General features: G+C 44.0%; 1 protein-coding gene across 6 annotated transcripts in view; it reads left to right on the top strand.

The window, feature by feature from the left end:
* RAP1A (RAP1A, member of RAS oncogene family) overlaps positions 1 to 27,797 on the top strand; it is a 61,520-nt gene that overhangs the window by 30,773 nt on the left and 2,950 nt on the right. The window contains exons 2-9 of one of the 6 annotated variants that reach the window (XM_019546838.1): positions 1,533 to 1,603; positions 4,962 to 5,034; positions 10,977 to 11,060; positions 14,461 to 14,529; positions 15,696 to 15,752; positions 17,596 to 17,736; positions 23,181 to 23,324; positions 27,072 to 27,184. In XM_019546838.1, the coding sequence (XP_019402383.1) occupies positions 11,004 to 11,060; positions 14,461 to 14,529; positions 15,696 to 15,752; positions 17,596 to 17,736; positions 23,181 to 23,324; positions 27,072 to 27,158 (555 nt within the window). In that variant the 5' untranslated portion in view covers positions 1,533 to 1,603; positions 4,962 to 5,034; positions 10,977 to 11,003 and the 3' untranslated portion in view covers positions 27,159 to 27,184. Of the gene's footprint in view, positions 1 to 1,532; positions 1,604 to 4,961; positions 5,035 to 8,041; positions 8,142 to 10,976; positions 11,061 to 14,460; positions 14,530 to 15,695; positions 15,753 to 17,595; positions 17,737 to 23,180; positions 23,325 to 27,071; positions 27,195 to 27,797 lie in introns of those variants that run through there. The other 5 variants (XM_019546834.1, XM_019546837.1, XM_019546835.1 and 2 more) reach the window with 5 other exon arrangements.

Below are 27,797 nucleotides of genomic sequence, written 5' to 3'. Positions count from 1 at the left end.
ACTGTCAATCCAAAATGGTGACATTATGGTTTTTTGTAACTATATTTTGTGGGGTTAGGTTACTTTTGAGTTTTTGGGTTGCCTTGAGTCGCTTTAAAGCTTTCTCGCCACAATCCTGAGTGGTAGGGAGTTCTTGAAAAAGACAGAGCATGAATGCTGTGATCCTCATGTAATCGGGGGCTTCCGAGTCAGGGGCTATAATAAGAGCAGGAAATATGTGGAGAGTTTCTAATTCTGGCGGATAATATGAAATGTATGTATTTTTGTTGGGAAAGGAAGAAAAAGTGGGTGGTCAGTATTAAGTCCAATCCTTGTTCTGAAGTGAGCAAGTGTGCTTGCTCATTTTAAAGATGCACCACTACCTTCTAAAACAGAAGCCCAAAATCTTCCCCTTATAAATTCAGAAATCCTCTGAAACCTTGTCATGGCTCCATTGACATAGGGGGTTGCACTCTTGTCTGTGTATTCAGTTTTTGGAGAGCCAGCATCATGGTATTCCTCTAATTCAGCCTTTGGCTTACTACATGGTAGTCCTGTTTTGCTCTGTTGTATTTTCAGAGTGCTCTCTGGTGATAGAGCAGCGTAATAATTCATGGCTTTCCCTGACACGGGATCTAATTTGACATTAAAAAGGAGGGGGAAAAAACCCAAGTCCTTGAAGTTTTTGAGAGAGAAAATATTACAACAGAGCATAAAGTGGGTCGTGCAAACATGGTGTAAACCTTTCCTGATCGTGTCTTACTCCTTGAGTACAATGCAGTCACTTCTGTACAATGCCAGCCTGTTCAGCAGTGTGCATAATGTGCTGTAAGAATGTGCAGTGGGAGGGAGGCCAGAGCTGCTGAGAATAGCATCTGCTTATACAGTTATGTCGTTCCACTGCAAGCCGAAGAGGTTTTGTGTTTTAGGAAACCTGTATCTAGTACATTGTGCTTTTATGGAGGAGGAGCTTAATGATCTTGCTGATTCGTTTCCTATGTTCTGTTCGTTGTATAAAACCTATCCTCAGTCGTAAAACAAGAATACCCTAAAACCGTATTGTACTATATTGCCCCCTCCTCAAACCTTGTCGATCCAGTATAAAATGCCCGTGGGCAATTTGAGAGGATCACAAATGCAGGGGACAATTCAGCTATATTCACATCCAGGTTTTCCAGTTGACCTGGCTCTTTCAGTGGTGAACACAATAGGAAGGACCTCCACAGGGAGCTCATTAGGGTGAATAGAGTCCATCCTTGGGGAGGTGGATGGGACTCTAAAAGAGAAGACAGTATCGTGTTATCAAACTCGTGTCATTCTTAAGGTGTCTTGAAATCTCCCTAAAGTTGGTGTGTTTGGGGTAATTTGATACCAAAAGCCAAAAATTGCTCCGAGTTTCTTCAGCGGTATGAAATATGTATAATTGCTAAAGTCAAACCAAGAACACGACTGCTTTGATGCTACACCATACTCGCGTCTAATTTTCACTCTACAGTTTACGTATTGAAAAGTGTTCTGAAATACTTAAATTGCAATATTTTATTTTTTTTCAGTCCTCCTGTAGGGAGCTTGGAAAAACCTCCAGTAGGGCTGTTAACACTGATGAGAGATCTTGTATGCCAAGGTATGAGTTTTTCATGTTCCTAGCATATATTTAAATATGACTGGCAGCTGTGAAAGTATGGCACTGGGGAGGCAAGCAAGAAAGTATATGAATTGTAAAATGTGTCACAGAAAGTTAAAAACATGTTTTAAATGCTGGTTCCTTCAGTCACAGCGAGTCAGAGGGGGAATTGCTGCTTCCTAACTTCATTCACAAGTCAGATGAATTATGCGTGTGTGAAGCCAGCCCCAGGTTTTTATTTGTTTAAGGCCGGTCAGGGAATACTTCTATTGCTTTTAAAAAGTCTTCTGTCACAATCTTACTTAGATGGAGGGAAGCGTCTTGTACTTTGCATTTCTTCCGGATATGCAAAACCAGCAAACCACAGTTCTTACCCAGCCGGCTTCAAGCCGAGCAGCACATATGTGCCTGATCTTACTTGTGACTCCATCTCCAGTAGCAGGAAGAAGGGGAACCAACCAAATATTAACCGACTTCTTCAGATATATAAAGTTATATTGAGACATTTATGTTTGAAAGAGCTTGTGCCACGTTTCAGGTCAGTGAGAAATTCTCGTGCTCAGCATCTCTTCAGTAACGGGATCTTCTTCCATCTCCCCCACGTGCCGATTTAGAAACTTTTTACTGATTCATTTGAGATTTCTTTTTTTCAACTAAGTGCCTATAGATTTTTGGAAGGGAGTGTGAGGATGGTGAAAAGAGGGGTTGGAGCTGGTGCAGGATCTAGAAAGGTTGTTTTAATTTACTGTATATAACATCACAACGATACGAGCTCTCTGCTTTAAATGCTTCTGAAAACAGCAGCTTGGTGATAGTGGTCTTAACTTTTCTTTTTTCCTTATATGATGAGGAAAATATAGATTCACTGAACTCTTTTACAGAAGCATCCGTTTGTGGCCAACTACAGTAACTGGTCTGATGTAGCATAGATATCTGTTGCATTGGGATTGAGCCTTTCATTGCAAGACTTTCTGAAGCAGCATGGTGTATTGGGTTGGATTTCCAGGCTTACTGTCTGACACTTGCTCTGTGGCCTTCGGCTAAGAACTTCCTTATGCTTCGGTTACCACGATGTAAAATTAACTCTCTTTACTTGCCTGGGGTGATCTGAGTATGAATTGGTGTTTGGAGGACATTCTGGGCAAGCGCTGTCGTTACTTCTCTTGGTCCCCCACCTTAAAGGATTGAGCCTGTAGCAGAACTGTCCCTTCTCTGATCGACCTTTTCAGTTCACGTGTTTTCTGCCTGCAGCAGGTTCCTGAGGCCCAAGAAATGGTTGTGAATGATTTTGGTAAGCCAGAGCAACGTTAGAGCTGAAATCCCACACCACATGACTGAGGGATAGGTAACATTGCCCTCCTACTCACCTGATCCTCAGACATACACTACTCTTTCACAGCATGTGAGCTGGTGGAGCTGGAGCTGGCGCCTTAATGCTATGCTCCTTTAGCCCTGATTCAGCAGAGTATTTAAGCAGTTTCGTTGCAGTAGGTCTGAAAAGGGTGTTTACCTGTTAGAAATGTGCTTTAAGCGCTTGGCTGAATAGGAGTGGACATAAGTGCATGCTGAGTGGCTCTGCTGAGTTGGATCCATAGGTCTTCTTTCAGACCTCTCTGTCACGTTGCCTGCAGAAAGTCTTACAAACATTTATTAAAATAATACCGTTTCTCTTTCCAAGCTTGCCCGTTTGTCTTTAGACTGTAATCTCAGCAGGGCAGGGATTGCATCTTTTTGACTGTCTAGAAAGCTAGTTGTTTTTTATTTTTTGTGGATGCTCTATAAATAGAGTTTCTTTTATTAGACCAACTGATATTTCAGTGTCAAATCTGATATTAAACAGATACCAGATTTACCCAAAGAACCTTGTCTGCCTGTGTCCTTAGACCAACATGGCTACAACCTAGACCCCCATAACTAGAGTATCTTTTGCTTTCCAGAAGGTTTGCCTTTGTGGCAGCAACAATAGAAAAGAACTTCTTTATATTTTTCTAAAAGAAAATGGTCCTTTTTGTACCTAGATTTATGCTACAGATAATTGTTTCAACCTGCATTTTGATGTTGGAGTCACGATAGAAGGCAGGTACGATTTTTCTGTAGCTGTAAGAGATTGCAGCATGCTGGGGTGAGATTTACTCGTTGCTACAGACAAATCCAGTGGGTCTGGATTTCATGATTGCTATTATTTAACTTTTTTAGTTTAATAACTTCCTTATTGCAACAGTTGACCGGTGAATAGGAGATCTACACTTTGCCTCATTTAGCTATTCATTTTAAACAGGCAGGTTTTGATACATTTGAAGACTTCCGTTTTTTCCATAGCAAATTAACAACCAACGTAACAGCTTTCTTGTAAAATGTCGAAGCTGGAAGAAATACTTAGCATGCTGAGAAATCGCTTCGTGCTTTGCTGTAATGCAACCACTACTCAACAGCACAGCTATGCAAGGTTGTGAATGTAAATGAATGATGCTATGTGTGACTGAAGATGACGGTGGTATTCAGATGGGCATAATGCAGTTATCCAGATTAAAGCCAGGCAGCTTATTGCATGGTAATGCCTGTGCACAAAGCCTGTAGCCCTTTGGTGCAGTATAAACCGATGCTAATACACTTACAAGAGTGCCTTAAAGTAATTGAAACACTCGGATCCTAAAGTGGCTGGGTCCTTGGTAGTAGAATAATCACAAGTGCTCACACAGTCTTGGTTTCCTTTTCAATTTGAAAGAAGTTAACTGGCAAAGCCTGGAACCAAATGAGAGGTCAGTCTTGTAATGCTCCCACCTGAAACTTTCCCAGAAGCATTCTGACTATAAATATGAAGTGAAAAACTTTGCAGCTAAATTTAATCCCTGACTTGATTACTTTGCTTTTTTCTGGGTGGGACCGAGTGTGGGGTTGTCTGCAGAGAGGGGTAAACTGGGTAGAATAAGGGACTTTTATGCTTCCTTCAGCATGCAGCATCTCTTAAGTCCTATGAAGAGACCTTTTTTTCTGTGCTATCTAAATTTAACTGAAAAAAATCCCCTCTCATGTTCTGTGCAAAATGATGGCTTTCAGGAAGTCAAATAGAAGGAAGTGAATATTGCTACTTGGGGAAGTTTTTCAGCCAGAAGAGTTTAAATAAATACTCTGTTGTCAAAGTTATAACCATAAAAGCCTCCTCAAATAACAGTTCCGAAATGTTGCTCGGTCTATTTTTGGATATTTAAAGTTGCCCAAGTGGGAAATCCCTTTCAAGCAGATTTAGTTTCACTTTTTTTTTTTTACAACCTTGTGGACTTTGCAGCTTCCCATAGGCTCCAAGAGCAGTCTAGAAATCCCCCCATGGCGTGCAAGGTTAGGGGCAGCGTCATTTCAGGATATTCATCTGTGCAATCTGGGGGAGCAGGGCAAGGCATGAGAGGATTTAAGAGAACTTCAGTCTCAGACAGGCAAGTATTGTTTCTGTTTTTTAGTTTGAAAATGAAGCTCAAATCAGGTTCTCTTGCTGGTGGGAAGTCAGAGAAAATGCGTGCACATCCTTACACTCAGACTGCGTACAAATTCCCCCCGCCAGTCTGTGTCCTGTTCAGCTCATAAGAGGAGCTGTGGGTCTCTCCTTCCTGCAGGGCACAAAAGGGGAGGTTGGGAGATCTCCCCAGTGATGGCTGTTGGACTGCTTTCAGCTTGCAATAGGCAGGTAGTGTGACAGACAGAGGACATCGTTGGGCACTCACTAACCCTCTGTCTTGCTGCTGCTTTGATGAGAGGAGCTGATCAGGATGCCCTGCTCTCCATTTGGCAAGTGCATGCAGTTAACCTGTCGGCGTCCATCACGTACAGTGTTCGGTGTGTACTCGGTGAATCGCTTGCGGTGCTACTTCAGTCTGGTTCACTGGTAACTTCAGTTGAACATGTCATTTTTAGGTTGTAGAAGTCAACTCGGCATAATGCTGAACTTCTCCTGTGTTCCCTCAGGCCCCCTGCAAAAAAATAAACGGTGCCATAAAACCAATTGTAGTTGCTACTTCGCAAGAAATGGTAGTTGAACCCAGAATGTGTTGCTCTGCCCCTTAGATTACTTTTTCTTGCCATGCATATTAGCAAGCCCTCTTGCTGTTTGTCTTGAAAATGCCATTTTTCCCCCTGTTTACATATAGTACTGCACTTTCTGTAGAGTTTTATGTGAAATACTTTAGGTCACTGAAGAACAGATGAGGCACAGATTTTTTTCTGTTTTTAACGTGGTCAAAAGTCATTCAGATACGTGACTACTAGAGTGAATAGGGGTGTGATATCTGAAGAGAGGAGTAGATGATCATTCTGCCAGTGTACATCCCCTGAACACTTCTGGTATGAGAGACCAGTGCTTGGGACAACGTTGCTGGCCAAAGCAGTGAGTGGGTAGAGGTCCCAGCTGCAGTCTTGAGAGAGGGATTTGGTCTTGAGAGAGGGATTTGGTTTGGTCTAAATTTAGCAAGAACCTGTCTGAATTATTATGTAGAGCTTCATGGCATATAACACGGAGCATGGGGAAAATTACAAATGTGTGACATGACTTTGCACTTGTAAAATGCCTTTGATTCACATGCTTTGGGGAAGCTGAGCCACAGAGGGGAAGTGATTTGCCCAAGATTACCCAGAGACCAAGCAGGGAGCAGAACCCCGCCCTATCCTTCAAGTCCGCACTCATTGTGGTTGAGTACTGAGTACTGTGTCCAGTTTTGGGCTCCACAATTCAAAAAGGATGTGGAGAAGCTTGGGAGAGTCCAGAGAAGAGCCACGCGCATGATCAGAGGTCAGGAAAGCAGACCTTATGACGACAGGCAGAGAGCCATGGGGCTCTTTAGCTTGGAGAGGCGCAGGCTCAGGGGTGATCTGATGGCCACCCATAAGTTTCTCAGGGGTGACCACCAGGATCTGGGGGAACGTCTGTTCACCAGAGCGCCCCAAGGGATGACGAGGTCGAACGGTCATAAACTACTACAAGACCGTTTCAGGCTGGACATAAGGAAGAATTTCTTTCCTGTCCGAGCCCCCAGGGCCTGGAACAGTCTGCCAGCGGAGGTGGTTCAAGCACCTACATTGAACACTGTCTCAGACCATCTCAGTGCTCTGCTCCTATAAAGAGGGGAGGTGCGTAGCACAGCACTGAGGCACCTGCTACCTATGGAGCAGTAAGTAAGGAGCCCAGCTGCGGGTTGCCAGGGCAACTAGTAGAAGTCAGCTGACAGGAAGGGGCAGGGCCTGGCCCCTATACAATTCCCAGGCTGAGGCCAGGCAGGAATTTCCCTACTAGCAGCTGTAGAGGAAGGAGCTCTGTCGGACTGACCAAAGAGGAGAGGCTAGCTCGCAGGTCTAGCTGTGAGACTGGAGGAGGGATAGAGCACCCTTGATGTGGCAGGACTAATATTATAGCCAAGCGGCTTGAGTTTCTGTTTGCTGTTGACACCCGGTGGTTTGGGTGAGGCGATTAGGGGTTGGAGGAGTCCTCATTGGGGCTCCATGCTCATGTGAGGACCCTGGCGCCAGAGGGGGCGCAGCATTTGGGGGTGCACTGACCTAGGGGAGTGGAGAATTGGAAGCCAGGTAAGGCCGAGGCTGCCTGAGCCCTGCAGGAGGTTCAGGACCCTGAGGAGGAGATTTGGGGCCAGGCATGGCTATGGCCACCTGAGCCCCAAGGCTGTGGAAGCCCCAGAGCAAAGGGGGCGGTGAGAAGCCCTAGAGCAAAGGGGCGACGGAAGGCCCTAGAGCAAAGGCAGCGGAAAGCCAGAGCGCCTGTGGGGTGCAGGGTGCGGCACAAGCTAAAGCGCCTGTGGGGCGCAGAGAGTGAAACGGACCAAACAAGGTCCGGTACATCAGCAAGGCTTGGGACGTGGTACAGGGGTGGTTGGAGCCACACATTGCCCATAAGACCGGGGTGCAGGGAAGCCCCATTGTAAAAACAGAACACATGACAGTAGGAGAAAACTGTGTCCAACAGGACAAAAGGCAGCCTCCCTTTAATATTTAAAATCAAGACGTGGCAGGCGAGATTTGAGGGTGCTTGAAGTAAACTTGGCATGGTAAGGGTGCCAGGGGAGATCACGGCCACTCCTAGGACCCCGCTTCATTGTATTTTCAGAGTGCTCTCTGATTGTAGAGCAGCGTAATAATTCGTGGCTTTCCCTGCCATTCTCCAGTGAGTAGAGTAACTTGCAGAATTTCACCCCGATGTGGATACAGATTGATGCACTGTTAAATACGTGGCTGACGACAAGCCTAGTGGTGGCCGTACAACTCCTGTGAAGTAGGTAGTTATTCTAGTTTGTGGCCATCATTCACATACTATGTATAATTTAAAAGGAAGTGACCACTGCAATGGATAAGATTGGGCTTAGCAGGCCTCCTCCCTCTAATTTCCGTGATTTCTTTCTGTCACTGTGTGGCCAGGTGGCGGGTCTTGAACTTAAACTATTCGTCCGAGACAGTAGCCAGCTCTGCCTCAGCCTCCTCCTTCATAACCTTGGGCCAGACGCTTAATCTTTCTGACCTCATTATCTCGCTTTTACACACAAGGGTAAGACTTCCCTGTGTCACAAAGGGGTTGTGAAGATGAATGCATTGTCTGTGAATTGTTTGGGTCCCACAGTGGTGGCAGCTGAGGCAGTGCCTGACTGGATATCTGGGTATTTGGACCTTTATTTAAAAAAAAAAAGAAGCTTGCTTTCAGGTATTTCTGCAGAGAATTTCTGTCGTTAATTACTTTTATTGGATTCTTAAAAAATAGAGACTTGGTATATTGTAGCGTGTGAAGTCTTTTTTTTTTTTTTTTTCTTGTGGATTTCCACTACAGACTTGTACGGAAGAACACAAAGGATGCAGATACTTCAGAAGCCATTAACTGTTTCTTTCTATACATGTCAGCCTGGCCTAAAGATGCTAGTGGCGCATTCTTTTGTGGCTGTCTCAAAGAGAGGACTTCAGAGATGCTGCTTGCGATAACTAACATCTCTCTATTCACAGTTCCCAATTTCTAACGCTAAATGATGCATGAGGGCACAGAGAGCTTAGCAGTGCTGTAGTGTTTTTATTCATTTTGACAAGTGTAGAGATGATTACAGTAACATCTTGCAGCATTTTAAATGTATTAGCACCTATTTAGTAAGATTTGTACAAAGTTGCATTGAGAGTTGCCTTGACAATGAGTGTGCTGCAGTTCCTTCTCAGCGTCCAAGTTACTGATGCCCTGATTCGGGAAAGTAAACCCATGCAAATGCAGCTTACGGGCTTTGTTAGTTCAGGTTTAAGACTGGGAAGGCAGTATATCCAAGGCAGTATATAGATTGTAATAATGAATTGCAGGTTAGCAAAATGGTGGGTTTTCACCCAGTTTTGGATTATGGCCTGCATGTACTGCAAGAACAAAGTTTTGGGTTCAGGTCCTTTAACTGGTAAGGGCGTAGGGTAAAAATGTGATGGCATAAGACCTGCAAACACTGCAAGACATCGAGTGGGCTTTGTCCCATTTCTACCAGCCAGTGACTCAACTTGCTCTTCCTGAAGGAGCCATCTTCCCGTACCTGCTGTTCAGGCAAACGATTCAGATTGCTATTTCTTCCTTGGGGGGCCACTGACCACAACATGCCAAGCTTTGGGGCTGAGCGCCTTGCACCCTGTGCGCCCATCTTTGGATAGGACTTGCTTCATTGATCCAAATTCAGAGGTGCGTGGGCAGGTCAGGGTTTGCGAGTGGGGAAACCTGTTCAGATGTCCGCATGACATCTGGCATACACATGTAACCCAGTTGTACTCTTCTACCAGTGCCTAGCATTAACATGGTTCAGGGGCTACTTGCTCCTCCCCTCCAAGGCAGATGGAACTGTTTTTCTATTTTCCAGTTTGGTAATTTGGGGGAACATCTTTGTCTTGATGTAGCTCCCGGCGTGGGTCAGTTGTGAACCAAAATCAAATATGTGCCACCAAAGGTCAAGAGTGTAAAAGCCAAGTTCCTTATTTGCATAGCATCTTTGGGGATTTAGGACTGATTTTTCCACTAGCAGTAAACACTGTGCCTTCATAGAGCAACCTCCACATTTCTTTTCAATGTAAGGATGTTATAAGCTTCATCTCAGTTTTATGCCTGTATCAACTGGCACATCACAGAGGTCACAATGAATCTGTGGCAGTGCTGGGAATATGAGCCAAGTCTTCTGTGCACTGGGTTGATGCCAGTGAGTAAGATGGCATAAGTTGGATCTTGCTACAAAGAAAAAACCGTGGTCTTATTAGTTGTAAAAATAACAGCTAGGAAATCCAGTAAATAATGTGTCACATTAGTTTGAAATGCCTCTGAGAAGTGAAACCTATCCAGACTCATAGCATGCGTGTTTTTGAATCCTTACTTGGGAAGAACATGCTATCTTACCGGAGAAGAATGAAAAGATAATTAGCGGGTGATGTCATTGTTTGCTTGGGCTCTGTTGATAGGGGCAGCTGAGCCTGGCGTATAATATAAACTCCATGTAAAATGTTTATCACCGCTGCTGTCATTCTCCTTATTTGTCAGGGAAGCTTGATGAGAATGAGAACTTTTCTGGGGCTGCACAACCAGTTCAGGGAGTTGAAAGATTTCCATAAAAAGGCACAGGCGTTGCTTGGAAGAGCTGAGAGGCTTCTGGGTTGGCAGCAGTAAGTTAGGTCTGACCTTTTTCAGGAAGAAAATATTGACCCAAACCATTCCTTGTTGGGGAGGGCAGTGGGTGAAGTCAACTCTGCACTTAAAATTTGCTAGTTTAATTGCCTGTCCTTTTTGCTCTTCAGTGTTGGGCATAAGGAGGGAAGGGAAAACAAGCAAGTACTAATATTCTCCACAGCTGGAGGATAAATGCATGCGCTGTCTATGAATCATTGCAGCAAAATGTGCTCCCCTTAGTAAGTTTGTGTTTGAGCAAACCTCAACACGGGAGAGAACAGATTAGATTTGCACTTGTCCTGGGAGAGTGCCAGACCTGAGGTTTTGGTGCCCTAGGGGAAGCAGCAAGTTCCAGGATTGAAGACACCTTGCAAGTTTCCTGGAAGGCTTGAATAATTAAAATTCTTTAAAACAAAGACAAGTAACAATAACACAACTGCATGCCTGGCATCCTGCTGAAGACAGTAGTGAAAAAAACCTTCCACACGCTCCGTGATGTGAAGGCTGAGGCAGTGGTGGATGGAGGAAGCGAATCATCCAAAGACTGCTTCCCAGTCCTGCTGCTCCCGGGTGAAATCGCAGTAGGTTTCCCTGTTACCGCTGCAGAGACCGTACAATGCATGCTGTGCATATTGCAGGAGGATGCAGAGCAGCTTTGAGATGATGCGACGATGCTTGCAGTCACATGCCTAATGCCATGTTTTGTCTCCCATTTTTCAGGTTGTCAGTATTTGAACAGACCACATCATGCGTGAGTACAAGTTAGTGGTCCTCGGGTCAGGAGGCGTGGGGAAGTCTGCTCTGGTGAGTTGCGTTGGTCAGTACGTCACCTTGACATCACTGGCACGTCTGAGGGCATTTGGGAATCGGTTGTGCCTGCTTACAAATATTGCTAACAACGTTGGGATCTTTTTAGAATTTTTCAGATACCTTGCAGGGTCTGGCTACCAATTGTTGAGCCACTGCAGTAGCTGCAAGCTTAGCAAGAGATTTTTAAAAGATTCCAAATCTTTCAAGGTGGAGCATCTTCCAGGAAGAGACTGATTGGACTGCACCAGATTAATTAACATTTCACTTAGTCTATATAGCATGCAGAGTATAGCAGATAGTTAGGCATGTACATCTGCAAGGGGTATATGTGCAACCTGCAGTAGAAGTGAAGCCCAAAGACCATCGGCTTACATGCTGGTGGGTGGCTGACGGCTCAGTGGAGCCTTTTAGTATCTCCCTGTCCAACGACAGAAGGATCAAAGTGGCCTGATGGCAGCTAGCACTGTGGAAGGAGGAGTTGCCTCTTCAGAGTGGTTTGCATTACAGTGTTGACAGCACAGTGAGTTCACTATAAGAGAGATTTCAGACGCTTGCTGTAGGTGCTTTGCTGTCTGTCACCAATCAGTCAGCCAGCTAGCTCACTGCCGAACGGACTCTGGACTGGTGGAAACTTCAGAGAAACACCCATTGGCCTGGTCGCTTTTCTTGTCAGGATGGGTATAGCTTATTGGTTATCTGAAGCCGGGCAGAAGTCAGGTGCAAGCAGAGGTTGTGTCCTAGAAAAGTTGTCTTTTCTTGGATCCTTTCACTTGGGCGAAGCTGAGAAGCTAATGCACTTGGTAAATTGCCTATGGAGTCCAAAGGGCATGCGGAAGGAGAGAGATGGGATGTAAAGCACATCAGGCTGCTAAATAATGCAGCTGGTGCGATGCACTCTGGAATAGAAACCCGGTAGTAACCGGTGGCAAATGTGCAAGTGTAGAACTTTGTTTTTAAAAATGACATCTTTACATAAAGCCCTGTTCTCCCTCAGCAACTGAAGCAGTCAATATGGAGAATTTTTTGCCAGTACGCTTTGAGGGCTGGTTTGTGGAAGGCTTATAATGTTCCTGATTTAGGAGCTGTACAATAAGACGCACAAAGAAAATGTCAGGCAAATGTTGCATTTATTTGAGATATAAAAGCTAAATTGTCCAGTGGTCATTTTGTGTAACTGGAATATGCACTAGAGGGATTTTTTTGTAAATGCTTAGCCTTTAAGTTAAGGCCTCCATTAACTAGTTAGACCACTTCTATGCAAGAAATATAATTTTGTGTTCGTTTCTTTAATATAAATATTGCATGTGATGAGTGTGGGTCTTGTATCTTCGGTAGCAGGGCAGATCGGAGTACGTGAATTCAAGTCAGTGACTTTATCACTACCGGTGGTGCAATGAGAAGGGAATCTGGTAAATAGAAATTTAGCGAGCTCTTTGTGTGGCAGTGTAGATACTGCCTATACAACTTTGCTCTGACGTACTGATAATGGGACACAATAAGTGCGTGTCAGCAGCTGGCACTGCTGAGAGAACAAAATATTTGGCTTATGAACATCAAGTTATTTAAAAGCAGCTGAAAAGGAGAGTTTCCAGAGTGGGAATTAAAATTGTATTGTGGACGAGATTCAAAGAAGCCATTATAATAGAAGTTTATTAGTGGCTACTTTACGTTTCCTTGTCTTCCAAGTAGTTACGCTGAAATAAATTGTAAAGAAGATTGTATTCACATTCAGTGTTTCATTTCTCTGTTGAATTCCAATACAATATCTTGCTTTTCTACTGCTAATTCCTGTTTTAACTTCCCAAAATGCCTCTTCTTGTGCAACGAAGCCCATTTTCCTGCCTCCTGGCAGTGATAATCCTTAGGAGAAAATCCTTAGCAGAAAATCCTTAGGAGGATGTTATTTTAAAGTAAAATAATTTTGAGTTAAAATTTCCAATAAAAGTAATTTTAAAAGCATTCTTCACAAACAGCAGTTTCCTGCATCTTGGCTTTCTGCCCATAGTATCATCAGTATCCACTGGCAAATGGTCTAATGTGTAATAGGAGAACCACAGAAATTAAATATGTTAAATCACAAACAGTAATGTGTTGCAGATGTGACTGGAGAGACAGGAGCTGCTAAACCTGCTTCTTTTCTGTCCTGAAGCCTAACTTGCAAACATGGGATAATTACTCATAGTATGCTTTGGGACCTGACTGCATTGCGTTTTCAAGTGGTACCCTCTTGGATCGTACCGTGTTGAAAAATCCTGACATGGGATCAGTGCAATCTAAACCACTTCTGCTCCATATGCTTTGGCTTCTGGCGCCTTATATAACCTCATTTACTGCATTACGGAAGATAATGGTGTTCCTGGGATCTTTTTATTTGAAGGCAGGTCTGAGATTCCATCTCAGCATAGTAGGGCAGTGTCACGGGAACGGGGGCTTTGATCCTTCTCGGGGATGGAATAGGTTTGGCTGGTGAGGCAGAAGGACTTGGGAGAGGGAGCGCTGAAGGAAAACATTTTGAACAGGAAGAAAGCAGTTTTCTACCTCTTGTATCTAAGACAGCGCAGTTTCCAGAATACAGCAATGCCTTTTGTAGATGACTGTCCATACAGTTCTCTTTCCATACCTGAAACTCCGTGTTTAAGGAGCGGTAACATGTTTCATCCCTAGTGAACAAAAATGCCTTCCCTTTGTTTGGACAGACTGTGGGTGCCAGGTTGTGACTTAAGAGAGTTTCTATCTAGAAGAGTGAGAGAGGCTGTTTTTGAGAGTGAGTTTGTATATTTATCCTGACTTTAAAGAGATGCAATAAGTACCAGATTCTTGGCAGTTGTCCACTATTATATTTGCAAAAAACCCTTGCAAACATTTACTGCACCTTCCTGTATAGGTGATGTAGATTTTATTCTTACCAAGAAAATGAGGAATGGTGCTTGCAGCTGTCCTTGGTTACGTGGCCAGTCAGTGGCAGAGCTAGCGTAACAGCTGAGGTGTTTGTGGTTCACAGACCCAGCCTTCTCGGGATTATACGAACTTCCCTGGGAAGGGAAGACGAGCACAACTGACAATGGAGCTATTATTCTGTGTTCAGAATTGCCCAAACAGTGGGATCAGTAGAGATCTGGCTGGCCGTTCGCCATGCTTGGTGCTTCGTATATCCCACTGCTTAACCTGATTAAAAGTTGCATACATTTTTGCCGTCCTTTTGGGTGACAGTTGTGAGAAATGTTTTTTTTTTTCCCTTAGGCCTGACTCAAAATTTCTGACTGCTTGGAGTTAGCCATACTAACTTTATGCCATGGGCTGTTTTTGAATAACTGCTGCTTGAAGAACAGTAGAGTTCCCTGATTTGAATTTCATCTTTAACTTTTTTCTCTCTTTTTTTTTTTTTTTTTTGCAGACTGTACAGTTTGTTCAGGGAATTTTTGTTGAAAAATATGATCCCACAATAGAAGATTCGTATAGAAAGGTAAAAATAAAATGGTGATTATTTCTGTTGAGTCTTTTATAAGTTCTTATCCTTTTGTTGTTATCACAGCTGTTACAATTCCAAAATTCCAGCTCAAGTTGATAGAAATTTAATTTGAATGACAGAAGTCCAGTTGGATCCTTTTTGGTGTCACAGTATTGGCTCTTTAGGACCCAGTTCTGGAAATTGTTCCATGTGGCTTTATCCAATGGCTGTATAGAGCAATGGTCTCCAAACTTCTTTGATTGCACACCCCTATCAAAAAAAAAAATTTTTGAGCACGCACCCCCAATATATGTATGCTTATATAAATATAAATGGAAGTTCTGATAGTTTCTTGCCACACCCCAGTGGATTGTCTTGCGCACCCCCTGCAGTGTGCCCACCCCACTTTGGAGACCACTGGTATAGAGAACTGTGCAGACCCTAGGTCTTGGTGTCCTCCATGCCCAGTTCACCATACTCTACTTCCTCTTAAATAAGGCATCGTTTGCCATTCAGCAGCATTTATAACATTCCTTAATGTAAGTAAAGGAAATACCACAAATATCACACTAGATTTGATTACTGAAGCATAGTATTTTTTTTTTTTTTACTTTTAAGTAGCAACCTCATGAGTGTTTAGTTGACATGAGCGCTGCTGATTTTGAAGGCATGTAAAGTTCTTCGCTGCCTTTTTGGAAGTAAGCTTGTAATTGCAAAGCAGAAGCATTATCAGAAGCCTTGACAAGTGGCTCTGTTCCTGTATCAGTGGAGCTGCATTCTTCACTCAGATTGATGTAAAGTGTCCCATTGTTTTAGAGATTAGAATAATTGTCATAATTAAAGGCCCAAAAACAGAAGGCTGAAAAGACCCGCTGCTTTTTTTTTGTGCATTTGCTAATTAAAATCTAAAAACCCTGTTAAGCGCTCTGTAGTTAAGATTTACCTTTCCTGAAATTAACTTCTTTGATCTAAAAAATTTTCAGTGAGCAGAGCACTTAGAAAATACCAGGGTGTAGCTGCAAACTGAGTTTGAGTTTTGGCTTGGGTTTTTTGAAGTGGAGATGTAAAAGACAATAGATATTACAGGCCTTTTTGGGTTTTGACTCTGTATCTAAAACTAGGGCACATTTGCAGGTATGAAAAACATTAATGTTGTTTGTCTCTTTTCTCTTTTCCTCCAGCAAGTGGAAGTAGACTGTCAACAATGTATGCTTGAAATCCTCGATACTGCAGGGACGGTAAGAACATTTTCTCTTCCAAATCATTATGGAACTTTTAATGTCACAAATCAATAGCTGCTGGTACTCTAAACTACCATGTTGTGAACCTGACACCTAAAACACTGCCAAAAACAAAAGAAACCTGTGTGGTGCGGTTTACACAGCTAAAGTTCTCTCCCAGAGGGAGCAAGTGGGTTAGCTCTCCGCGTGCTAAACCTCTTCTTAGAAATCAGTTGCTGCCTTGATAACAGGGTGATAACATTTGTAGGTTCTTATTTGCAGAATACTTTGCTACTGTGCTTGTGTCAGCTGAGTGCTAGCTAGTGCTCAAGTGCACAAAGACAGGCTGGTCCCTGCCCCAAAGAGCTTGCAGCTCTGTTTAAGGGTAAGGCCTGTGTGTATGGAATGAGCAGTATGGGGACAGGCAAGAGTGACCCGAGTGGGATCACATCCGGCTGTGAGTACAACTTGAAGGGTTCTGAATCACTGAAGTGGGCTTGGTTAAAAAACACAGATGAAGCCAGGTTTCCTCGCCTTGATGCCTCCTTTCTCATTGCAATTTACTGCCTCCATGCTGGGGCCTGTCTCCAGACAGTGCTGAATGAGACATCTCCTCCTCTTCCTCCTTCAGTTGGTCCCCTGCTAGAGAGGACAGGATGAATAGGGGCATGTCCAGAACATTTAGGCAAGTTGGGTGAGGTTCTTGCATCCAGTCCTCCGTCCATGACCAAAAGGTTAATAGATGTAGTTATTTCTGCTAGCCTAAAAGCAGGGCAGGATGGGGTAACTGGTTACTCTCAAAGTGCCACCTTGCCCTGTCTTCTTGCCAAAAGGTTACAGTTGGGCGTAGGCCTATGGGATTTCTTCTCTCCTGGCTGGGCATCTCTTCCTGCCCAGGTCAGTCCTCCCCCCAAGCCTGCTCCAGGTGAAGCTCTTTCATCCCCTCTCCATCCACCATCTGAGAAGGTCCTTAAGGAAATGCAAAAAGCTGTCCCAGTGCCACTTCATCATCCTGTGGGAAGGTGCCACTGAACAGGCAGGCTGTAATGGTTGAGAGAGCACTGTGGGAGGAGGATCTGTTGCCTTGACACACAGTTGCTGTTTGTTTTACAAGGCAGTTGAATACCATGGTGTTGAGAGTGGCACAGAGCGAGAGAAATGCCAAGCCTTGTTATTAGGATTTCTAGCAAAGGCTCTTTTCACTGACTTGGACTAAAGAAAGCTCTCGGGTCTTGGATGCATAGGTTTCCTAACCTGCCCTTGCAATAACTTCATGTTTCATTGCATTGAGCCTGCAAGAGGTTTGCATACTGCAAATGGCTGCTGTGTAATTGTGTATGTTCGCTGGGACCTTCTTTCTCCCACGCACTGGTCTTCATGAGTCCCATGTGTGACACCTAGGCCCAATAGTGTAAGAGGGGATTGAACATACAGTCTGTGTCAGTTCTCTTCCTGTTGCTTTTGGCTGGTTTACTGATTTGGGAGAGAACACATCTATATCTAAAAGTTCAGTGCAAGTATGGCGATTAGGTCTTAATTCTTCTTTTTATGGTTTAGGATGCATGTTAGTCCATATTTATCACTGCAATTTATCTCTCATTCTGTTGCTTTTTCTGTTTTATTTCCTGTTCCATGAACACTTCCACCTCCCCCTTCCTCCTAAGGCAAACAACAGAAATGAGAGAGTTGAACTCATGTTTTTATTAAATTCTTATGCTTCATTTGGATTTCTGCAAGGGGTAGAAACGTGCATTTAGATTAGCTGCTACAATCTTATCTTGTTACAATAAAAGTATTCCTTTCTAAATGCTCATTAGCTGCATTAAATAGCTAATTACCTTTTTAAAATGTTTGATTACAGGAGCAATTTACAGCCATGAGGGATCTCTATATGAAGAATGGTCAAGGGTTTGCACTAGTATATTCTATTACCGCACAGTCCACATTTAATGACTTACAGGACCTGAGGGAACAGATTTTACGGGTTAAGGACACTGAAGATGTAAGTAAAACGCTCTTGCTTTGTCAGAAATTTTTTCTGTAGCTAAATAACCAGTCATCTGTTTTTGAACCAAGTTGCTGGCTGAAGGACACTTCCCTAGCAATGGGCTTTATAGTTCATAGCTCTTTCCTGAGAACGGTGGGAACTGTTACATACTTTTTGGAAAATCTGTCCATTTGGTTTTTAATGGTATCCGTTTTGAACATCCTCATTTACTTCCCTTGAGATATGATTATATTGAAAGTAAAATTCCTATTAAAAATTAAGCTCATTTTACTGTATTTTTCTCTAACTTCATAAGGTGGAAATTCATCCATAATACTCTGTTAAGGATAGTTACTACTGCAGTTGCCCTCTGAGGTCTGATGGTTCAGATTTCCTAGACTTTTGGTTTGTGGGACTGAGACTGTTCAGAAGGGCTTCAGGCAGGCTGGTGTTTGCTGGAGGTACCTGCCCACCAAGAATTTACTTTTACATTGGCTATCAAATGCACAACTGCTTCTAATTCCTGGCCAGTGTGTATCCCACAGCTGAAAGCCTTTTTATCTCAGTGTCTGTTCCAAGGCAAATCCTTGTTCTCTTGTCTCCGGTGTGAATAGAGCATTTCAGTCCACAGGGCTTTTCATAAACGCTGCTTCAGCCTTTTTGAAGTTCAGTTGCTCCTATTTCTACAGCTTCCATCGTTCTTCCGTCTCAAACAGCAACAGCGTCCTGCGTTTCTGAGTTTTTGAAGTTTATAAAACTATTGTCATTGGCACAGCATGTTGTTACAGCTTGGCTGACAGTTTTCCCCTGCTCCTTTTTACAAAATATAGAATATATATCCTCAAGGTTGATCTTGTAATGTTTGTTGCCAAGATGGAATTACCTTAGTTTGTCTTGGGCTGTTTCATGTACACTGTACTCTTTTAAATGGTCCACTGCTGGTAGGTTTTATATATACTGGCATGTACATGGCAGTACTTCCAGGGTAGAAGAAAATTATTTCAGGCCTGAATTTTAGGTATTCCCTTGTGGAAATAGAGGCTGCTAGTCTAGGTCTGAGTACCTAGATATGCCTCCTGATTTAAAAGAGATGTAGGGCTGGTAGTTCTCTTTGACTACAGTGATGTTGGGCGTTCGGCGGTCCCAAAAAAGCCTGCCACTCTCAAGTGTTTGCCAATGGGTGACCTAATTGCAGGCACCCAGGGATGGAAATTCTGGTTTCAAACTCAGAATGTCCTTGTTCTTCCTGAATGTGCCTCTATGTGGCAGGGGCACACTTCATAGGGTGCTTATAATGCCTGAAGTTTGACATGTGGGGCAGTGTATTTGTTGACTGCACTATGCAATTGCAAAAATCACTGTTTGCAAAAACGCTTGCGATGCCCAGGAAATCTAGCAGTTGTGTGCATTAAAGAATTTTCTTTAGGAATGTATGGTAGGTCTGGAAGGGGTTTCTTACAGGGGGTTATCAAGTCCAGTCCTGTGTTGGCAAGCAGCTTATTCTTTTGAAAGTCTTGGCTAGTGATAGAGTACCATTCTTATTTGGCTTCATAGCAGTTTTTAATAAAATCATAGTTTTAGAACACAACCTGCATTGAGTGGTGATGCCTTGTTCCTTTTTTTATGTAATAGAAGTAAATGATTTGCCACGATGTAAAGGCCATGTCTCTGAACCCTCTTAAACGTTTGTTTCAAAGCTTTGCTACTTTTCCACTGGACCATTTCCATTCCATGGTGGATTTTTTTCACTGTATATTTCTTATAACTTGGGGCTGAAGTTGCAGGTGGGTTGTGGAGCAGCTGGGCTGAAATATTCAGATTTATGTGACCTTTTCATTTGTTGAATGTTAGATGGGACGAAGTTGAAATTTTAAAATCTTAGGACTAACAGTGTTAGTAACCTATTAAAAGAGCTGCCCAGAGGGGTGTGAAGAAGTTTGCATACTCCCACTGATGGTTTAAAAGTAGCTGCTCTCTTTGAAGCTGATTGCCTTCAGTTTGTATCAGTCCCTTGTCAGAGACCTGGGACACTAGAGGTAGCCTGTCATTCATGTTTCCTTATCTTCTTACACTCTATCCAGTTACTGCAGTGCTAAGGATCAGTAAATAGAGCCTGGGTCACGATTAGGCATTGTATGTAAATAGCCTTTTAGAAAAGAGCAGCTTGAACAACATAGTACGCTGTGCTGGAGAAAGATAAATGGTCCCTTGGTGCTGAACAAATTGAGGGAGTCTCAACTTTTGTTCCTGCCTTTAAAATGTCATTGTTCCTTATCTTTGGCTACCTTGTTTTCAAATGGCTCTGATACCCTCTTTGGTTTAACTGGCTAAACTTTTATTTAAGTAAAACTAATCTGCATTTAGGTGGGGATTATGCTTGCATAAAACCCTGGTAACATGATGCTTTTATTAGCATTTAGGTCAAAGTACTGAGCTGTTCAAGTAGCTACATTGCTAGCAGTGGCATCTGTATTCTGGTTGAGTTAACCTAACAGTGGAAATCATTGCTTTAATATTGGTTTGACTATCTAAAATTGATTTAGGCAGGCAAGGGCCTTTGAGTAGATATGATATCTTTTATTATTAGACCAACTGAGTAGCTGGAACTTTCTCCCAACTACACGGTTGGTCTAATAAAAGATATCACATCTACTCAAAGGACCTTGCCTGCCTCTGTCCTTAGACCAACATGGCTACCACAAAACCCCAGTAAAATTGATTTATTCATCTTAGTTGCTTGGTTGAAATTCATGTTTCCATGTCCGGGGGGGGAAAGTAACGTTCCTTTTGGAAACAACACTAAAGATGACGCCCGTGCCATTTTGAATATGTACCTACATTGTGTAGGGTGCAAGGCTTTGATCTGAAATGGAGGTTTTGTCTCTTGTCTTTGACTTGCAGGTTTTTGGTGCAGAAAGCAAAACTTTGGTCACAAAAAAGTTGAAACTGTATTGTTTTGTGCTTCAAATGAAAATGAGTCTCAAATGTAGCGAACTTTGAGACCAATTTAGTGCAAAATGCAGCGTTAAAATAGTTGGCAGATGTTCCTGTGTTGTCCAGCTGGTTTCAGGAAGTGGACAGTAACTTTATTTTCCGTCTGGAAAATGCAGGTTTTGTATGCAAAAAGTGTAAATACCCCAGGAAAGGGAGTGGTATACATACTCACTGTAAGCAGTTGAATAACTTTGTCTCTGCTTTTACATAGCTCAAAGAAAACCAGTAGTGCATGCTTTGTGGAAGGAAAGCACCACAGAGCTAGCTCTTACCTGTTCACTTCAAAATGCTCAGGGGACCCAGAGACGTTTCATGTGTTGAGAAGGCATGTGATACGCAAAATTGAAAAGCAGGCTTCAAGTATTAATACTGTTAAGGCTTGTATTGCGCACAATTCTTTAAAGCCTGCTTTTAAATTTTGCACGTCACACAAATCTCAGCTCAGCTCAGAGTAAAGGGAAGAAATCTCTGGTTCTTTGAGGATTTTGAGTGAATAGGGAACAGCCAGATGTGAAGTGTGTTCTGCTGCAGCTTTTCATGAAGATGTAGGAGGAATCTGACAGGAGATATAGAACAGAGGTACATCGTGTCATAGCGAGCATCACTTTCTTTTAGCATTTTTATACATTTTAAATAAAAAGTCAGGCCAGCATCTTGGGGCTTGCTCCCTGCCGCTTTCAAGGTGGCCTCTTCTGGGGAGCTCCTGGCCTGCTGAGGACCTTAATGTTGAGGAGAAACAGGAAAACCCCCAGGGAATACCTTATGTTGTTCCTATCTCAAAGATGTTGATTAGAAAGCTTTTAATGAAAGAGAGGTTCCTGGCTGAATTTGTAATCCTGAGAGGTTTGTGTTTTTAATTTCTTAACACAGTCAGTTACTTGCTGGAGTGGCTCGATGCTTATAGTCCTTAGAGTTTACAGTGCTATTACTTGAGTTGAAAAATGTTATACCTTATTGCATGCCGACAGCTGGCTTGGCTCAGTACAGCATAGGAGATAAATATTGCCCAGGCCCAGAGAGCTTACAAATATAAAAATTGTGGCCAGTTTAGTCTCTCTATTGGAGACCTCTTTGTTTCTGCCATTGTCTCTCCTGGCTTGATAAAGGAGAAATTTTCCAGTTATTTGGATATACTTAAAGACTGGTCTTCTCAGTCTAATATTCCTGATTTATTTGCAAGTAATTAGAGTAACCAATGTCACTTTACTAAGGGTACTGTGTTTTTCCTAACTCTCCTTCTGTAATGTAGCAGAAGGCCAGGTTTCCTCTAGGCACTTAGTCCCTCCTAAGGTAGCTCCGTATGCACACCTTGGACAGCGGGCAGCTTGATGAGGAGGAGTGGTTAATCCTTCAGTAGGCTGTTTCACAGGTGATTTGCCTGCATCTCATATATGGGCAGCAGTCTCCGTTCACTGACCCTCTCCAGCAGAGCAGCGAGCCTGCGCTTGGTCGCTGCAGGCTTCCTACAAGGCTCAGCACAGCGAGCACAGTTTTTGACGTTAAAACAAAATGATCTATTGGCAGCGTTGCAATTACAGGAATAAGCGGCATGTTGAGCGGTCCTGCTAATTAAGACCCTGGTGCCTCTGTTCCGTGACGAGTAGTGACAGTTCATTTACTTTAATGTAGAAAATGCCAGTCGGCGATTGCTTGCATCTGCCCGTGCCGAATTCGTTTGGTCTTGTGTATGTGAGGCCACGTGCTTGTGAGACGATGCAGTCCTGCCTTTCCAGTGTGGACAGCCAGCTCCCATGGCAGCACGACCCTTCTAGGTGGCTAAAACTACTTCCTCCCATCCCATATATCCAGAGCAGGGCTTTCCAAAGGGTGGCGCATTTATTTCCTATGGTTTGACACCAGCTACGCAGGACAGAGCAAGTCAGGAGGGTTGACAGCCCACGTGTGCCTCGCGACATGCTGCACACACTGCTGTCTCAAATAGGCTCAGCTGGCAGGCTGGCTGACCTCGCACCAAGGCTTTGAAAGGCCACGGAGTAATTTTTTTTGACTTGTGGGGTTTTAAGTATAGGCCCCAGAAAATACAGCTAGCCTAATTTAACCTCCTCAAATGGAAACGTCGCTGTTTGTCATCCGCACCACAAATAATTATCATTGAGCTTTGGGCGTGCGCGCATGGACTTTATTTTATTTTTTTCTCCTCTCTCTTTTTCTGCAACCTCAAAATATAACCTACCATGTTAGTTCAGTTGCAGCTGTGTGTGTATGGGTTTTACATATATACGTATACATGCAGGCATGGGTATGCATGTATTTGTATACATTCATGCATAAGTTCATTTGTATGTATGTATATCCTTTTTGTATTTTACTTGAGCCTGTTTTCTGTTGAACAAAGAAAGAGGGGAGAAAAACACTTGGGAGGTGGGGAGAGAGTCCAAACAGTGTTGGCTTATGTATTTCTCATGCTCACTTTTTTTCTTTTTTTTTTTTTGTCATCTCCCCAGGTTCCAATGATTCTGGTTGGCAATAAATGTGACCTGGAAGATGAACGTGTAGTCGGCAAAGAACAGGGTCAAAACTTAGCAAGACAGTGGTGTAACTGTGCCTTTCTAGAATCGTCTGCAAAATCTAAAATCAACGTTAACGAGGTAACTACCCGCTGGTCCGCTGCCAGGCAGTAATGGATTGTTTCTGTCCGTGTATGTGTTGCCTTTTCCCGGCTAGTGTAAGTACCAGTTTAATGTGGTAGGAAGATGATTTGATACCTCCTCGTCCACTAGATTTCTGGTGCGTTTTGGAGCCCCAGGCTGCAAAGGTGTAAGAAGCACTGCCAGTCCCTTCAGGTCCTGGAACTGCTGTTTGCAAAGAAGTCTCCTCTGCTCCATCCCTTAACTAGCAAAGTAGTGAGCCTTCCTGGGCTAAATGCCTGATGCAGCGTGCTTAGCTTATCTGGCAAAGTATAGACAGCAGAAGACCTCCAGGAAGCCCTCTCTACTGGGGGAATTTCAATTGGAATCAAGTTTGGATTTTTTCCCTAAAAAGAGACGTTGTTTGTTAAGATAGCAGTCTTCTGAATGGTTACGTCTTCTCTTTCCCCATCATTAGTAATATATAGCATATGGGCTCAGTCATTTGCTTTCTCAGGTACTGCAGCATCTGGGTGCCCTACACAGCTGACACCTCGTTCCTCTAAAAGCAAGAGGTTTTTCCTCCCTTAAGCCGCTGTTTGCCTGTGGCCAAGTCCCAGCAGGGGTGTGTTGTCCAGGTAGGCTTTTGACAAGTTAAATTGAGAAATCCCTTTGCAAATAGGCGTGCCTTGCCCTGCCTTCTCAGATAAGCAGCTTTGGACCCTCTGGTTTTGCCCAGCCTCCAGTAGGACTAAATCCCATAGCCTCACAGAAAACTCTGACTACCAGAGGTGCCAAGAGATAGCTGAGCCCCTTGAGGGGCTTGGAAGATAAGGCAAAGCAACAGGATCTTGGACTGGGCCCAGAAGTGAATTGGCAGCTTGTGCCAAGTGCCAGCACTTAAGCTGTCAAGCTAGAACGGGAAGGGTCCTCCAAGCTGCACCGGTTCCAGCTCCAGCGGCCCTTAAATTCAGCCAACATAAAGTATCTACCAGAGTCTGCCTCAGTCCGGGTAGCTCAGCGAGCTGTACTCAGTCTGGAAAGGAAACTCTCCATGTTAGTTTTAAACCTGTATGAAAACTCAGATTGCAGTGAAGCTTCTGGGCCTCGACATGGTGTGATCTTTACTAGGATGCAAGAACATGAGAAATGCCACACTGGGTCAGCCCGCAGGTCCGTGTCATCCAGCGTCCTATAATTCACACGTGCACAGAGTGGGCGATTTGGTGAAAATCGGTGCAACCAGAGTGTACGTTTCACAGCGCATTCCCGCGTCCTGTGCAGAGCACTCGGGAAATCATGCGTTTTATGGAAAACGCATAAGATCTTCACAGACTACACGTTGGAAACAAAATGCTCTTTAGCCATAAACACCTCAGGAAACCCCAGGAACTGCGCAGGCAGGCAGAGATTCAGTAGTAGCCAATGGATATGTTTAATTGTCTTGTGACTGCTTGTCTCAGTTGCTCACGAGTTGCAATAGAATCAGCCCTACTGAGTGATTCATGTTTCCAGGCCCTGTGCTGCATGGTCATACGGGGAACATGAGTATTGTGGGCATTCATTTAATTACTACAATCATAATTTTTGGCCTTTTTTTTATTAATTATGAACCGGTTTGCATGCTGAGTTTTCTCACTGCAGCCCAGCCCAGTTTGTGGGCCTCTGGTTAGCTAAGATTGTGTCATTGCCATATGCGTTTGCCTATGGGCCGCTACTAGAGTACTTTAGGATTTCCTTGGCCTGTAGCTACCAGGATGCTTTTAAAAACTTCCATTATGCCAGTTTGCTTGGTGCCTGTCCTCATGGTATCTGTCTCTGGCGGGACAGCGCTGAACACGATGCTTCTTTTTTCCCTGCAGTCTGGTTACAATAGACAAAAAAAAGCCAGGGAAATCAAAGCAGAGGAACACTGCATTTCTAAAGCAGCCTATTGTGATGTTTGCTTGTTTTAAGAAATCCTTAAACAGAGGAAGCATTGGATCCTTGATTTTTCTGGCTATTGTTGGACTTTTCATTATCTAAAAATGAAACTTATAAAACCTATCACAGATACTGTAAACTTTTAGTGTTGTTCTTGGAAAAGCAGCTGCTGCACTTAGTAGCAGTTTCTTTCTTATCACATTTCTCTGACTTGCAGTGTTTAGAGAGTCTCGCTCTTGTATGATGACGGTCTATGCAGCCCCTTTGTCAAATTTTCACCCCTACACAGCTCATACAAAAGATATGGCCAAGCAGTTAGTGATTTGGGAGTTGCTTACATTTTTGCCTGCTTACCTGGCTGCTGTAAGGGTTGCATGCTCTCCACTTGCAGCGGTTCTGGCAGGGGATATCCAGAATCACTTACAAAAGACACCTTGCTCCTGGTTAGTAAAAACTAAATACTGCTCACCAGCAGACAAAACTCCTTTCAGCATGCCGCCCTTTTCCCTGCAGTAACTTCCTGTTTTCCTATCTTGCCCGTATTCTTTAAATGCCGAACCATGTCTAGCTGCTAGGAAAAAGCTGGTGGCTTGACCTTAGTGGAGCACAAGCTGCTGTCTTTGCCTGCAGCTGACGGTGCCAAGCTGTGGAACAAGCCCAGCAGGGAGGGAGCGAGAGAAATGTAGACCTTCAAACTATTTTATTTTAAAACTTGAACACGGTGCTGCCTCTGTGGTCACATTCAAACCATTTTCACTTTGTTTCGGTGCTTTAGAGGAGATAACATCAGGACAGTATCCGATTTCCAGATGTTGCTGTTTATATACACAGCTAGTTTTTTTTTTCCCTTAAAGCTCCTTGGGATCGGCAGGAATTTGTGAGCCATCAGCCGCACCGGGGAAGGGAAGACGCAGACAATGAGCTGGGTGGGTTTTTCCGAGGGGATGCGGAACTCTTTGATAGCGTGACGTAGGCGGCAGCGTCCCCGCAAAGCTCGTTTTGCCATGAATAAGCCAAGCCTCCCGGCGGGAAAAGGCAGTTGCAGCAAAGGCATTCAAGAGACGAACCTGTGCAGCTTTAGACACCAAAAGTGGCATCTCCCGGATGAGTCTGGGCTCTGGGCAGATATGTTGCTGCGTTTTGCTACTTGTATCAGTCAAGCCTGCGGTCTCCGGAGGGTTTGAAGTACAGGAGGCAATGTGGTGCGTCTCCAGTTGTCCCAGTGCGCACAGCAGAACTGCAACGTAGAACGTGGCCCTCCTGAAGGACAGACCAACAGAGACTACTTTAAAGACGAGCATCATATATTGAGGGCTAAGCGTCTCACCGTGCTGGGCCTGCTTTGGCGGGGTGTCTGGAATAAAGCTGCCGTGAAGCCAAACTAGATTAGCCTGAGAGGCAAACGTCAAGGTGATTCTCAGGGGCGTCAGGCCAATGCAGGGGCTTTTGCTACCTTCTGGCCTGCTTCTAGCAGGTCCAAAACAAAGGGATTATAGTCAGGATGCCCCTGTACTGAGCTGAACCAATTCAATCAGCTTGCCATTTGCATCCTGGTTTAAATAATAGCAGCTCTTCGCTGCTCTGACATGGACATGGGGGGCTTGTCGTTGCCTGAGACAGGCAGAGGTGAACTAAGCTACCTTCGGTGCATGCAAACTGTCCTGAGCTCACTCCACGTGCTGCTCCGTAATGGCTTTAGGTGCTTGCAAGGTTTGATTGCGGAAGCAGGCGTTTGGAGCCACCAGAGAGAGGTGCCAGCTTGCCAAGCAGCTGGGTTTGACCCATGCGTATTGCAGGTGTCATGCCTTTGCCTTGCGCTGTGCTAAATGCCCTTTTCCCTTTCAGATCTTTTATGACCTGGTCAGACAGATAAACAGAAAAACACCAGTGGAAAAGAAGAAGCCTAAAAAGAAAACATGTCTGCTGCTTTAGATCCCCACTACGCAGCAGCTCTGAGCCAGGTAAGAGGTGAGCACCTGACTGCCAAAAACCCAGAGCCCTTACTTTGGCACCTCTTCTGCTCTGAAATCCCGGGGCCTGCCATGCCCCTAGTGTTGCTGCGGCTGCTAAAAGATGTGAGGACAATTGCAAATCGGTGTGGGCAGGACATGGGTTTCATTGGCAAAGAGATGAAAAGCAGCCCACCAAAAAAATCCCAAGGCTTGGATATGCACTATAAATATCCTTCCTGTGTATCTTGGCATGGCAGTCGGGGAGCTGAGAGCTGCTGTAAAGTGCTCTTAGAAGTGTTTCCTCAAGCTTCAGGCTTTGGATAGGGGGTATCACCTTGCCCGTGTCCCCTGCGGACATCAACATACACTTCTCTGGCCCTGTCAGTCCCAAACAGCCTCGCAGGTAGTGGATCTTGCTTTTTTGTGATCTGTGAAATGAGGCACATTTTTCAGTCCTGCCAGTGGAAGGGTAGGGCTTTCCAGGAGGAGAGGCGCCTCTGCTGTTTGTCCCTCCACAGCCATGCGGCTTGGGGCCAAAAAGATTTCGAAGGCAGCCTTGCTTTCTCCTCTGCCTTGCTGCAGTGTCAAACCGTGTCAAAGCATCTGGTTTTGATACAGG

Source organism: Crocodylus porosus, unplaced genomic scaffold (genome assembly GCF_001723895.1).
Source record: "Crocodylus porosus isolate Cpor-Errol unplaced genomic scaffold, CroPor_comp1, whole genome shotgun sequence".
NCBI classification, from domain to species: Eukaryota; Metazoa; Chordata; order Crocodylia; family Crocodylidae; genus Crocodylus; species Crocodylus porosus.
This window is presented reverse-complemented; position numbering and strand designations above follow the sequence as displayed.